Here is a 15,559-nt window from a genome sequence, read left to right as displayed (position 1 = left end):
TTAAAATTTTTCTTTTTGTTGGTATCACACATTACAAGATTTGGAAGCCAACTGAAATTTTACTGAAACTATATTTGAGACAAAAGAGATTCTGACATTATCCGAGGTTCCCACTCCCCTCCGGGTTTTACTAATTTCTTTGTTGTCATGCCTTTCAGCTCTCTGTATCATCTCCTTTACACTACTTTAAAAAAAATCCATACTAAATCCATTATATATTGATATTTGCTTTATGATTAATTTTATTGCTCTTTAATGCATGCCAAAATGTCTAGTCTTAGATTAACTACTTTCATAATTATAATCTTTTTTGTTTTCTAAAAACTTTTAAAACACTTCCTTAATTAAATGCAATAAAAAGGTAGTGATACATGATTGAACGGTTAATGCCATGGACCAGATATCCATTTCAGGTCTCCTTGACACAGCCTGAATCCTGACAACCATAAACATGTGAAATTTTGCCCTACCCCACCCCTAGCTACTTCCCATCGATGATTCAAGGTCACCTCAAGTCCTCCTGCTTCCCTTCTCTTGCTTTATTTGCCTATTCCAGAGTTTAATAACCTTCTTCTTTGTCTAAACTTAATCTTCAAACATAACACTTGTTTTTCACAAACTGAAAGGAAGTCTACATGTAGTAAATTTCTCTATTAAAAAACATTTCTTTTTTCCTGATTAAAAAAGCACATGCTATTTGCAGACAATTTATAAAATATGGAGTAGTATAAAAAAGAAAGAAAAGAAAAAAATGACCTATGATCTCAACATTCAGAGATAGAAGTTTTGAACGTATTTCATTTCCAGTCCTTTGTCCAGGGATATACATATAGATGGCATAAAATTGGGATCACACTGATTTCTTTTTCTCTATGTCATTAAATATTCTATAAAACAAGATATTTAACGTCTACCTAAGATTTCACTGTGTAGGAAAACCAATTGATTTAATATATTCTTATTTTTATGTATGTTTTTGGCCTTATAAATAGTCCCTGTGATAAAGACCCTCAACCTAATTAGCTATTCACATTGCTAATTATTTCCTTGAATTAGATTTACGGAATCAGTGAGTAAAAGATAATCAACTCTTAAAAAAACTCTTGGTATATTTACTTCCAAATGCTTTCCAGAAGATTTGTAAAAATTTATTCTTAGACCAGTAGTTTTACGGGTGCCCATTTCACCATGTCCTTGGTACTATTAAGTATTAGCTTTTTTAAAAAAGTTTGCTAATTTGAAGAGGGCAAAAATATTAGTTTTTTACATTTATTTATGAGCTATAGATTTTTAAGAGGTTTATTAGTCTCCTGTTCATATATGTATTTAAAAATTGTCATTTTTCCATTGAGGTTTTAACTGTTTGCTTATTGATCTTTATGACTTTCAATATTGCTATCAATATCTTTGTAATATTTGCTATGAGAATTTTATCCTTATTTGCTATGTCTTTTATTTATATGATTGTTGGCTAGGTAAATATTCTCCATTAATTAATAAAGTAAAATCAATGAATATTCCGTTTATGATGCTTTCTAATTTTTTTTTTTTTTAATGTTTACTTTTTTGTGTAAACAGGGGAGGGGCAGAGAGAGAGAGGGCACAGAGGATCTCAAGCAGGCTCTGTGCTGACAGCAGAGAGCCTGACGTAGGGCTGGAGACCAGGGGCTGTGAGATGATGACCTGAGCTGAAGTCCGACACTCAACGGACTAAGCCACCCAGGTGCCCCTGATGTTTTCTATTCTTTTTGCTTTGAATGTCATCTCCCAATCTCAGATATTCTTTTTTTTTTTACATTTAACTTTTCAATCAGGTGTTAATTTCTAATAGTTAACCAACCAGTTCATTTAACTAAATAAATTGTTTTCTGAGACGTGCTATAATCATGTACTAAATTCGTACAAGTCACAGGTCCTTTGGTCAAAAAATCCTTTTAATTTTTCTTCTTAAGTATTTATTTTTCTTTTTAATTTTATTAAGGAAGTGGTCTAATGTACACAGCACAGAGAACAAACAGTAAACCATCCATCACCCAACCCCAAATCTGTAAACAATTCTGTATGTATCTATAATTAATAAGGTCTTAAAAAAACAAACCACCATGCCATTTTCACACGTAATAAAATGAATCATTCCTTAATATAATTTAATATTTAGTCCTTAAATCTCCTAATTTTTCCCAAGGACTTTTTTTTTTATAGTTGGTTTGTTTGGATCAGGATCCAAAGTCTACACATTGTACTTGATTATTTTGTTTCTAAATCTCTTCCTATGTAACAGTTCTCACACCACCCACCCCTCTTCTTTACATGCTCTTGATTTGCTGGAGACACTGGGTCATCTACCTTGTGAGCCATCCTGCATTCTACATATGGCTAATTTCTTCCTATGGTATTATTGAATTTATCCCTCTAGCTCCTCTAATTCCTGTAAACTGGCGGTTAGATCTAGAGGCTTGATTGTATTTAGACTTGATTTTCTTAAGCAAGGATATTTTATGAGTGATACTATGTACTTCCTACTGCATCATAACAGGAAGTGCATAATGTTCATTTTCCTAATTTTTACTTGTAGTAAGATTGAGCCAGTGTGCTCAGATTGTGTCGACCTGATTCCTTGTTATAAAGCTCCCTGTCAATTTACCCTTAACTGTTTTAGCATCCACTGATGATTGTAACCTATATGTATTAATCCATCAGTCATTACAACATGGTGATTTTCTAAGGTAGAATTTCATTTAGTTTCTTTTTATAAGGAAGAACTTTCCCTCATGAATTCTTCGGTTACTCTGAAATACAGTTCATATAAGGAACTGTAAGATGAAATTTGATTCTTTCCCTTTATTAATGTTCAGGGTAATGAATCAGTGCCCCAGCAACTTTCAAAAGTAATCAATGAGGAATTTTTAAAAATATTATTACAAATCCTAGATTAAGAAAAGAGAACCCATGTCTCAAATTAAAAAGGAAGATGTTAAATACTCTCATACCGCTTCTCTTTTAAGATTCATATTCATTTCTTCCATATTAGTATCTGCATGCCCATGTACTGATCTACCATGAATGTAATATCCAAAACATTTGTGGGATAACAGAAACACTGATATCTATAAAAAGAGAAGAGAGGAACTATTAGCAGCTCATTGAGAAAACAATGAAAAGTAAGTTTTTCTTAAAATTGCTTTCTTTCTCTCAAAATAAAGAGGGTTGAATTCTCGGAAAATATATAAACAGGACAATAGAGTAATAAAGGATAATTAAGTAATTTTTTTTAAAGTACACAGAAATGAGATTGAAGATATTTTCCAAGAAAGGAAGAAATAGGATTGATATATGAAAACTTTTCAGGGACTCTGCTGAATGAATTATTTGGTAGCATAAGGAATTCATAATTAAGAAACTGCACATGAAGAAGAAGAAACTAAGGCAGTAAACATTAGCTTGTAGCTCATTATAACTATCTCCGGAATTAACAATCAGTGGGAAATTGGACTAAAAAATCCAATCATACCAAATCACTTTTAAAGCCTCTCTTAATGTACTCATGACCTTTAAAAAGGGAAAAATAACAGTCTCAAGATAAAGTTAGAAAGTACTTACATTGCTCATACAGCATAAATCCACAAACTGTCGAATTTTATCTTCTATAAATCTCTCATAAAAGACAGCAAAGAACATGATCTGAAACATTAAGCCAAGTTCATACTTATTAGGTTTTAAAATTTAATTTTCTTTTATAGCCACAGTATAGTATCTTAAGAAAAAAGAAGGTCCACCCAAGAACACACTGGCCTCTGAATGGTTCCTGTGGGATAAAATCCTACTTATCATTTCTCATTCTTCTGTCAAAGAAAGTAGGTTTTGGAATTTTATTAAGATTCATTGAGGGAGCCTATTTTGCATTTTAAAACCTTTTCTGTATCATTAAAACAAGACAGGACAAACGTGGGGGAAGAAAAAGAAGGGCTTTAAAAAATTTAGCATAAACCAACGTATTAGTGGCCAGATTTATGTTTGGTTCTGCAATCCTGCTCATCTCCTAAGTTCCAAAGCCATTAGAAAACATGCTGCTTTTCAAATTAATCTTCCCTGACAGAGTAGCACATAAAAAACATATATCAAGTATTCTATTTCAACTGCGGATACTGCATTAAATATTCGAATGGAATGGTTTCAACTGTTTTCTTAGCTTTAATAACAATACTGGAAAAGGAAATTATTTTATAAATCAAAAGAGAAAAGTTTATGTCGTAGACCTACTTAGATGTATGTCAGAGAAAGAGAACATTTCCTAACCACCCAGTTGAAAGTTGGCCCCTGTTCCTAACTTCCACCCACCTCTCCTCCACTTACTCCCTATCTCATCTCCCAATGCCCTTCACAGCATTTGCCACAATCTGTAGCTTGTTCTTGTTAAGCATATCCTTGAGCCCAGCACAGAGCCTAGTACAGAAATGTACTCAGATATTGAATGAATAAATAAATGAATCTACAGCAGCTGATTACTGAACACACTTCCCTAACATTCTATATATGTCTTGTTTTAAATCCCTTTAAAGGACTTGAAAAACAGCAACTTTCAAAGTTTAAAAACTAAAGGATACCACTTAAAAGTTGAAGAAGCTGGGTTTAGGGAAATAAAAGGAGTAAATAATAAGCTTAACATTATGAGAATCAAAAACACTTTTTATGAACAAATTTGTGGAACGGTAAAAGGTTTTTAAAGGGACTCTTAACAATACTTGAGGAATAAACACTGATAACCCACGGAGAGTAATACTCCTACCAGAATGAAAGCAGAGTGAGAAACAAAGAATGAGGTGAGATGGTGGTGCCTGAGATGACTAGTTTCTGCCCCACCAATCCTTCCCGCTTTCTCCTTAGTGACAGAACCCTCTTTGGAGCGGGCACACTGCTGCCCAGCTGAAAGACACCAGTGCAGGAAGGTGTGGCCATCTGTCTAAGTTCTGGCCGAGGAAATGCTGAACAGCACTTCTGGAAAGGCTCTTAGAGAAGAGAGGGTGAGCTGTTCCCCCTGACTCCTCCCACAAGGTGACCTTAGAGAGGGAAGTTCTGAGTGGCAGAGCTTCTGGGTCCTGGCGGCAGCATGGAGCCGCCCTGCGTTGCACATCTCCATTCTTCTTTCTCATGATACAGGTCACTTTTACTTCAGCCATTGCCATTTTGGTTTTTTGTTGTTGTTGTACTTAACCAAATATGAAAAGGTTCAGATGGTATTCCTTTAAATTCTCTACATCCAGATGAATCCAATCTACTCAGAAAAATGTATACTTATATATCTTTAAAATGACTTTTCTTCCTATTATATTGATGATAAATATCAAACCCCATTCTCTTTTGATCCTATCTCATTTCAAATTCTAATGTGTTTGGCTTTCTTTTCTTAATTGTTTTTAGTGTTTATTAATATTTTGAGAGAGAGGGAACAGAGCATGAGTTGGGGAGGGGCAGAGAGAGAGGGAAACAGAATTGGAAGCAGGCTTCAGGCTTTGAGCTGTCAGCACAGAGCCTGATGTGGGGCTCGAACCCACAAACTATGAGGTCAGGACCTGAGCCAAAATTGGATGTCCAACCGACTGAGCCACCCAGGCACCCCTGACTTTCTTTTCTGATTATTAAGCCATCTCTCACTGGATCTATCCCTGTAGCTTCTAGTTTAAATAAGTCTCACCAATTTAAAATAAATGTAAATTTTCAGAGTCTATTCTCAGGTTACAGAATGCCACCTGGATCCAATTCTATAGGAATTTTTGGATTTTAATCCCAAACCATGATTTAAAAATAGCCTGTTTTGCCAGGCTGGAGAAAGTTTAACGCGGTGTGTCTAAAGGTCCATGTTCATTTGCTGACTTAAAGAAATTTTTAATCAAACAGAAAGGTTCTTTCCATTCATGGGAGTGTCTAGAAGCAAGAGAAAGAAGTGCAGATATTGGAGTCAGGTGCTTTAGTTCATGCTGCTTTCTCTTCTTCATCTTTTTTTTTTTTTTTTTTTTTTTTTTAAGGTCTAAGAAGATAAGGGAAGTGAGCATAGAAAAGATCCTCTGCTAGAGCCACAGGACCTGAGGCCAAGATTTATTTTTAGTTTCAGTTTTCTCAATAAATATTTCAACAAAAATTTCACAAGGGGTACTGGCAATCTGAATGAGATTTAATGATATATAAATAAATGTAAACACTCAGTTGCATTTAAAAAAAAAAAAAAAAAAGAAATATTAAAAGCAGCTTAGCAGGGCCCCTGGGTGGCTCAGTTGGTTGAGCGTCTGACTTCGGCTCAGGTCATGATCTCGTGGTCTGTGAGTCCGAGCCCTGTGTCGGGCTCTGTGCTGACAGCTCAGAGCCTGGAGCCTGTTTCGGATTCTGTGTCTCCCTCTCTCTGACCCTCCCCCACTCGTGCTCTGTCTCTCTTTCTCTGCCAAAAATAAGTAAACTTTAAAAAAAATAATAAATAAAAGTAGCTTAGCTATCCCTATAGTTTATATAAACTAAACACAAAGTCCGTCCTCTGACTAGAAAGCTGCAGGTCTGAAAGACCCTTTGGAGCCCACTGGGTTGGCTCTGACATCAGAGGTTCAAATTCCAGTTCTGTCGATCTCTAACTGCATGACTTTAGCAAACTATTTAGCCTTTCTGCGCCCCAGTGTCCTCATCTATAAAATGAGGATACTAATAGAAACTATCTCTGAGGGCTACTATAAAGATTAAGTTAATATTTACAATGCAATTAATTACCACAGGGCCTGGATCATAACACAATGTGAGCTATTAGCTATTGTTGTTTCCACTGTTACCTTATTTCTGCTGTAGAAACCAAGATTGTGGTCAATATTTGAAGATAATTAGTATGTAAACAGAGTTATAAATATGGAAAGGCAATGTTGCTAAAAAGTATGATCTGTTGTTACCTGTAAACTTCCAATGACTAGCCAAAGAGCAGTAGACACTGCGTATCTTAAAATGCGGCTATAGGGAGCTATATAGCTAGTTGGGCTTCTGGAAAGACTAGAGGATGAGTCCATTAATGCTAAGTTCTTGAATCCTACAACCTGAAGTAAAAAAAAAAGAAAAATTTAAACAGACATGGATAAAGAAAACAGCTCTACTATGAAAATGAGACACTCTTCCCTACCCTTACTTTAAAAAACTAAAATATTTATAAAAGTTTGTACAAACATTAGAAAATCTAGGTTAAAAATAATTATCCAGGAGTTTTCATTACAAAACAAAATATTTAGTTAGTTCATTTGGAAATCTCTTCAATATGACTAAGGGCCAGATATAACCTTATTATCACACACTGACAAAATTAAAAAATTTCTGTCAAGAAGAACGAAACTTTACTCAGTAAACAGCAATGAACAACTAGCATTTCACACATTTTTAACATATGCCAGGCACTATGCAAAATACTTCTTATACTTTTCAACAGTGGTTTTTGCAAATGTTTTTTTGCAAAATGTCTTTTGAAGGAGGTACCTTCTGTGATAAAAGGAAGCCATAGCTGAGTAAGTATAGTCTGTACATTATACTCCTGTCCATGCCTTCCACTCTCATTGAATAAAGGTTCTGGTAAGTTTTTTTTTTTTTTAATTTTTTTTAAACATTTATTTATTATCGAGACACAGAGACACAGAGTGTGAGCAGAGGAGGGGTAGACACAGAATCCGAAGCAGGCTCCAGGCTCCAAGTTGTCAGCACAGAGCCCGACGCGGGGCTCGAACTCACAAACTGTGAGATCATGACCTGAGCTGAAGTCAGTCGCCCAACCAACTGAGCCACCCAGGTGCCCCGGTTCTGGTAAGTTTTACAGTAAAGAAATCTACATGACTTTATTGAATCCAATGCTTTCCAAATGTGCTCATCTAAAAAAATTCTTTTTCATATAACACCTTTTAAAGCTCTATAGAACACTCTTAATAAACAAAACTATAGATGAATTTTTGAAAAATCATTCATATGCCTTAGAAATACATATATTTTCCCAGCTTAAAAAAGGAAAGAAAGGGAAAGGAAGAAAAGAAGGAAAAAGGAAGGCAGACAGACATGAGTTAGTAATTCATATCTAACTTTATTTAAGCAGCTAATTCCTGAGAAAATCTATTAGCCACATAAATGGTTTTCATAGTTCAGTCTCCTATTCAGTACTGAATACTTCCTTTAATAATTCCAACCAGATCCATGAAATAGCCGCAAAGGCATCATAAGCATCACCCATTCTCTGTGCATAGTGCAGCTCTCAGCACTGAACGTAGCCCACAGCAAGCATTCAATGATAATTGGTTGAAAAACTTCACCTATAATAGTGGTTCTGATGCAGAATTCTAATTCTAGTAAGAATGTGACTGAGAAAGAAAAGTTTTTTGTTTTTGTTTTTTTTTTTCAAAACACAGATAACTAGACCTCAGAGCTACTGAATCAAACATAATCTCTAGGGGTGAGGCCAGGAACAGATATTTTGCAAAAGCTTCCCAGGGGATTTTGATACAAACCAGTAGTTTAAAAACGGCTCCTGGAGCACCTGGGTGGCTCAGTCGGTTAAGTGTCTGACTTCAGCTCAGGTCATGATCTCGCAGTTTGTGAGTTTGAGCCCCATGTCAGGCTCTGTGCTGACAGCTCAGATTCTAGAGCTTGCTTCGAATTCTGTGTCTCTCTCCCTCTCTCTCTGCCCCTCCCCTGCTCATGATCTTTCTCTCTCAAAAATAAACAAAACAAAATAAACTGCTCCTTACCTAGAGTAATCAAACTGAAAGAGACAGAGTAGAATGGCAATCGTCAGGGGCTGGGGAAGGGGTATGGGAAGTTGTTGTTTAATGAGTACAGAATTTCAGGTGTGCAAGATGGAAAGAGTCTTAGGGGCTGGTGACATAACAAGATGAATGTACCTAATGAGACTGAACTGCACAATGAAAAATGGTTAAGATGATAAATTTCATGTTATGTGTATTTTTTTTTTTTTAATTTTTATTTTAGAGAGACAGAGAGATAGTGAGCAGAGGAGAGGGGCAGAGGGAGAAGGAATCTTAAGCAGGCTCCATGCGCAGCACAGAACCCGAAGCAGGTCTCGATCCCACAACCCTGGGATCATGACCTGAGCTAAAATCAAGAGTCAGACACTCAACAGACTGAGCCACCCAGGCGATTTTTTGTTTTGTTTTACATGTTATGTGTATTTTAACAAAGTTTTTAAAAGCCACTCTTTGTAATGGCTTGATAACTTTAGAAAACTTTAGAAGACTTCCACTGATGTGAAAGTGTAGCTGGAAAAAAAATGTAGCTGGAATTACATGAAATTAATATATATGAGGCACACAGAAGTCACACACAATTACAAAAGTTCATACCTCCAAAAAAAAGAGGACAGTAAGTATTTGGAAGAGTGGATTAATTTTTCTCACAGTTTGAATTTCATTCCATTCATTTGCTACAAAATATGTTCTCCATATGCTCACAGGAACCATGGCACTGCGAACACCGCCCTCACCTGGTCAGAGAGAGAAAATAAGTAAGAGGGTTTCATCTTTGTTCTGAAAAAGCAGCAAAAGCATTTTGGTACAATGGTTATTTCAGTTACCTTCAACAGCTTTCAGAACCTTTCCTTTAGGTCGCTCCCAGTCAATAAAGAATATGTCTATGGTAATCTGGGACATAAGCTTATGCAAAAATTGCAGAGCCTGAAAATGACAAACAAAACATTTGAAATGTATCCATGGGGCACATGGTGGCTCAGTTGGTTATGCGGCTGACTTCAGCTCAGATCACAATCTCATGGTTTGTGAGTTCGAGCCCCATGTTGCAATCTATGGTAACAGCTCAGAGCCTGGAGACTGCTTCAGATTTTGTGTCTCCCTTTCTCTCTGCTCCCTGCCCCCCACACTGTCTCTCTTTTTCTCTCTCAAAAATAATATGTAATATTTAAAAAAACCTGCCTATGAAAATAATGATTTTTTTAAGAAACAAATATACTTAATCACAAGAATATACAATACACAATGACAAAGTTATAATCATTATGGGATCACTAGAAGCTCATCAAGTAACATGGAATCAACAAATCCACAAAATTTTTATACATTTGCCCTCCTTTCTTCTTTCTTTAAAATAGGGATATGAAAAAAGTAGACATACTACCTTCTCCTCATACAGAAGCCATGCATAATTGACTCTCTTTCCCTAGGTTTCCAAAAGCACACTATTTTCTAGATCATCTGATTTCTTTATGAGTAAAAGTATTTTTCAACTGTAATTTGCTGTCTTAAAGTTTTAAGATGCCTTTACTGTCTATTTCTGGTATTGAGATTGCTAATTTTTAAAAATGTGTTGTTGAAACACATCTTTTTCATTTTAACGTAAGTAATATGTTTAATCTGGGGCATTCTTCCTAGTAGAAGCATTGTTTATCAAAGAATACAAGTGTTAAGTATGACATGATTCCTTCATTCAAGAAGCTCACAGATCAGTGGGAAAAGCAGACACTAATAATCATAGTACAATGGGATGAGATCTACCACAACCATGTTAGACAGCTTCCCATACATTGATAGAACAATGAAATAGGGAAAGGAGACGCCATGAGAAGAGGAGGAAAGTAATATGGAGACAGAGAAAAGAAATTCTAGATTTCAGCACTTTATCCAAGGTGGTACCTTTTATTGTCCACTAAAGAGATAAAATTCATGCCTAAAGGTATTGTGAATGCACCATCAGACTTCAAAAAGAAAAGTCATATAATTAAATATCACTTTATCAAATTAATATAATTTGTATTAATTCAAAAATACGTATGGCTTCTTAACAAAATTATTTAAGTCAGTTTTTCAGAATGAACTACCTATTATAAATAAAAGTAGACTTTCTTGGTAAAATAAAATAATTCGTGCTTTTTTTTTTCTTTTAATATTTATTTATCTTTAAGAGACAGAAAGAGAGAGCACACAATACACGAGGGAGAGACAGAGGGAGAGGAGAGAGAGAATCCCAAGCAGACTCCACACTGCCAGCTTGGAGCCTGACACAGGGCTTGATCCCACAAACCACGAGAGCTGAACTGAAGCTAAGAGTTGAACGTTTAACCAACTGAACCACCCAGGAGCCCCTTAAGTATTTTAAAAAAGACTGATTAGAGGGGCAGCTGGGTGGCTTAGTTGGTTAAATGTCTGACTCTTGGTTTCGCCTCAGGTCATGATCTCACAGTTCATGGGATCAAGCCCTGCATCAGGCTCCAAGCACTGATGGAAAGAAGCATGCTTGGGATTCTCTCTCCCTCTCTCTCTTTGCCACTCCCTGACTCTTTCTCTCAAATTAAAAAAAAAAAAAAAAAAAAAAAAAAAAAAAAAGAATAAATAATAAATTAAAAATAAAATCAAACTAAATTTGGAGCACCTGGCTGGCTCAGTAGGAAGAGCAGGCAACTCTTGATCTCAGGGTTGTGAGGTTGAGCTCCATGTTGGGTGTAGAGATTACTTAAATAAACAAAACTTTAAAAAATAAAAATAAACAAAAAAAGTAAAATCACACTAAATTTTACACCAAAGATTTTGAAAGCATTTTAAAGACTTATGAGTTTATTAGCAGGTTTTTTAAATTCAGGAACCTGTCCTTTAAAACTTACCTTCAGAGCAAAAGCACATCCCACATAAGTAACAAGACGTTCTTCCTGAACTGGCACTGGTAGCAAAACAGAGATAGATTTCTGTGCCTACGATATAAATTACACTGTTAAATATGACCATACAGGGTTTTTAAGAAGCACAATTTATAAACCAAAGAAAGCATAAAAGAGGTAGGTGGTGATACTCAGTAAATACCATATTCAAGGAATCGGGAGTTCATCACTTGCCTCACTCAATTCTCTTGATCAGAAATATCCCCAAATAAAGATAGTTCCTCTATAAAGACAGCCTCAGTTATTCAGGTATGAACATTTAGGTTAAATTGAGAAACTCACGTACTTTGAAGAAAATAAGCCAATATAGACCTGTTCCCACAGTGATGATGAAGAAAACATTGGCCAGATCACCAGCATAGTACACCAAGAATTTCATAACTGTCTGCAATTTAAAAAGAGAATTATAGCGGTTATAGACTCAATCTATTTATACTATCACTTTTAGTAACCTATTTTCTACCCAGTTTCTCAAGTTTAAAGCCTGTTTCATGTGTCTATAGATTATTCAGTTATAAAGCCCAACTGGGGACACCTCCTGGGTTCCTTTGAATCTGTACCTTTCAGTCCATTACCAACATTGTCTTACTCAACCCGGCTTATCTTTTTACTATCTAAGAAAGTTACATTGCTTCCTAATTCTCTCCTAGTTTGGAGCCCTTTACCCCAATCAGTCCTTCATACTACCACCAGAGTTAGCTTTCTAAAATCTAAATTGGAAAAATAAAATGTAAATTGGATTGTGTCACTCCTTTTCCTAAAAATGTACAATGACTCTTCACTATAAATTCCAGACCCATAAGGTCCTTCACAACCTAGACCAAAATGGACTTTTTAAACTTCATATGCCAGTTCCAACCACTCCATGATTAACTTGCATTTGAATTATTTTGTGGAATGAAATGGGCATTGCTTATTGTTCCATCAAATATTCTTTCTTCTCTGTGGCAAACTCTCATGAGCTCTGAAAGTAGAGACCCAATCTGTCTTTGCTCACTATCACATCCCAGCACCTGGTAGTGTTCTTGGCAATCAGAAAGTAGGTCCTCAGTGACTATCTGTGGAATGCTCAGATAACCCAACCCACCCTAAAGTTCACTTCTCTGGAAAGCCTTTCTTAACTATTCCAAACAGTAAACCAAGCGCCTCTCCTCTGATTCCTTGGCACACTGGCTTTGGTGTCGGGAAGATGTATCGGTACAAACAAGTTACTATGTTGCCTTTCTCAGGTAACTCATCAGCAAAATGGAAATAAATACCACCTATTACTGAGTTGTAAAAAATTAAATGAGTAGAAAATTTATTTCACTTCTGCCACAATTTCATTCCGTGTAAAATGGGAATGATAATAATAGTATCTAATCTCATAGAACTATTGTGAGGATTAAATAAATTATATAAATAAAGCTTTAAAAAAGTGCCTAGCATACATTCAATAAATGTTAGATAAAAATAAAAACAAAGGTAAATTAAAAACGACTATATGAGATGTAAAACTATAAAGTTAATAGAATAAAACCTGGGAGGATATCTTTGTGATCTTGAGATTGGGAAGGTTTTCCTAAAAAATATTCCAGAGGCACATGAAAAACTAATCAATGTGACAATATCAAAATTAAGAGTCTCTGTTAAACAAAGTAACACATAGATAAAGATAATAGATGGGTCATATTTGGAGGACATATTTCAACATCAAAAACCAAAAGGGGATTCATATTTAGAAAATACAAAGAACTACTTTAAATCAACGAGAAAAACTGGTAACCAAATAGAAAAATTGGCAAGGGATATAAACAGGCAGTTTACAAAAAGGGAAACCAAAATGATTAATAAAGTCTATGAAAAGCAGAGAAATGAAAATGAAATCAACAATGACGTACTACTTGCACTGCCAGATTGGCAATAAATGGAAACGCTGGAAAATACCAAGCGTTGGTGAGGATGTGTGGAAATAAGAACAGCACTGCGGGTGGGAGTGTGGACCGGCACACAGCAATGTGGGAGGAAAATGCGGTGTGCACACACCTCTTCTGGTTATATACCCCAGGGAAAGAAGGCAGTGTTTTACTCATTCTCCAGCTGTATCTTAAAAGAAAGACACAAAATAGTCAAAAGATGAAAATATACTTTAAAAACTCCTGAGATCATACCTGTAAATCAATCATGGGACTCCCAATGCGCCTCTTCCACCCTGCTGTCTTCAAAAGAGATGATAAAACAGCCAGCCCACCCAAAACGCCTAAAGCAATCTAAAAAAACACAACATTTTGGAATATATGTAATTTCCCTCATCAATGTTCAAATATGCAAATAGAGTAAAGAAATGCTAAAAAAAAATGGTGGATAGAGGCCAAGTTGAAGGAACTCTTAATGGCCAAATCTAGGACAATTTGACCAAGAAGATAGATAGTAATGAATTATAATCATTAGAATAAAATAAATATACAGGAATCTATACTGATTTAAAGAAATCACTGAATAGGGGCACCTGGGTGGCTCAGTCAGTTAAGCGTCCGACTTCGGCTCAGGTCACGATCTCATGGTTTGTGAGTTTGAGTCCCGCGTCAGGCTCTGCACTGACAGCTCAGACCCTGGAGCCAGCTTCAGATTCTGTGTCTCCCTCTCTCTCTCTCTGCCCCTCCCCTGTTCATGCTCTATCTCTGTCTCCAAAATAAATAAAACATTAAAAAAAAATTTTTTTTAAAGAAATCATTGAATAAATAAATCCATGTGGGCAAAGGGACAACTTCTTCTAGAATTCCATTTAACAAACATAGAAGAAATGAAAAATAGAAAAAAATAAAAAAATAAAAAAAAGAGAAAAATCACCATCAGGCAGATGTCACGGTAATACTTTTTATAGATAAGAATCATCACTAGATACTAAAATCAGAGACCAAAAGGATAATGAGAAGCAGGATATTTGCATCCTCTCAAACTCTCTCTCCACAAGATACTTATTAATTACAAACAGAAAAATACTATTTGGAGAACTCTGCATACAGCACCTTAGACATATGATCCAAGTTAACATCATCAGTAATAAGACATCCTGACATCATGTACCTTCTGATATGATGCACTGAGAAGGGCACAACATCATATCTGTAGTATCTGTATCATAACTTGATTTAATTATGAGAAAATATCAGACAACCCCAACTGAAGGTCAAAATAAATAACCAGTACTCTTCAAAAGTGTTGGGATGGGGTCATGAAAGACAAAGAAAAATTGAGGAACTGTCACAGATTAAAGGAGACTAAGGAGACATGATCGCCAAAAGCAAAAGCAATTTGGGTCCTAAACCAAAAAAAAAGGATAGTGAGAGGTGCCTGAGTGCCTCCATTGGTTAAGTGTCCGACTTCAGCTCAGGTCACGATCTCACGGTTCGCGAGTTCGAGCCCCGTGTAAGACTCTGTGCTGACAGCTCAGAGACTGGAGCCTGATTCAGATTCTGTGTCTCCCTCTCTCTGCCCCTCCCTCGTTCACACTCTGTCTCTCTCTCTCTCTCTCAAAAATAAATAAACATTAAAAAAAAAATTAAAAAAAAAGGATAGTGAAAAAACTTATGAAATTCAAAGGATATGCAGATCAGTTAATAGGATTACATCAATATTAATGCCCTTATTATGATCACTGTACTATGGTTATGTAACAGGTGAACATTAGGGGAGGCTGGGTGAAGGATCTATCGCAGAACTATTTTGACAACTCCCTTGTGTACTTAAACATTTTTTAATTAAGAAATATACTGTAAATATTTTAACAAGTTAAAACAAACTCACATCTGTCTGGACTTGTGCTTCTCCTTGATTCATTTCATATTTGACTGAGAAAGAAACCTGAAATTTAAAACAAAGTAAATTAGCCATACTGAA

General features: G+C 35.7%; 1 protein-coding gene across 7 annotated transcripts in view; it reads right to left on the bottom strand.

Annotated features, from left to right (window-relative positions):
* TMEM67 (transmembrane protein 67) overlaps positions 1 to 15,559 on the bottom strand; it is an 83,394-nt gene that overhangs the window by 38,789 nt on the left and 29,046 nt on the right. For all 7 annotated transcript variants that reach the window (XR_006198497.1, XR_006198498.1, XR_006198499.1 and 4 more), the window contains exons 15-23: positions 15,467 to 15,523; positions 13,831 to 13,929; positions 11,967 to 12,065; positions 11,627 to 11,713; positions 9,590 to 9,689; positions 9,360 to 9,499; positions 6,924 to 7,064; positions 3,601 to 3,681; positions 2,991 to 3,107 (exon numbers count right to left, since the gene is read on the bottom strand). Coding sequence is in view for 1 of the 7 variants with exons in the window: in XM_042924194.1 (XP_042780128.1) it covers positions 2,991 to 3,107; positions 3,601 to 3,681; positions 6,924 to 7,064; positions 9,360 to 9,499; positions 9,590 to 9,689; positions 11,627 to 11,713; positions 11,967 to 12,065; positions 13,831 to 13,929; positions 15,467 to 15,523 (921 nt within the window). In the remaining 6 variants the exon portion in view is untranslated. The remainder of the gene's footprint in view (positions 1 to 2,990; positions 3,108 to 3,600; positions 3,682 to 6,923; positions 7,065 to 9,359; positions 9,500 to 9,589; positions 9,690 to 11,626; positions 11,714 to 11,966; positions 12,066 to 13,830; positions 13,930 to 15,466; positions 15,524 to 15,559) is intronic.

This window comes from Panthera leo, chromosome F2 (genome assembly GCF_018350215.1).
Source record: "Panthera leo isolate Ple1 chromosome F2, P.leo_Ple1_pat1.1, whole genome shotgun sequence".
NCBI lineage: Eukaryota > Metazoa > Chordata > Mammalia > Carnivora > Felidae > Panthera > Panthera leo.
Note: the sequence above shows the minus strand (reverse complement) of the source record. Positions and strands in the feature narration are given on the sequence as shown.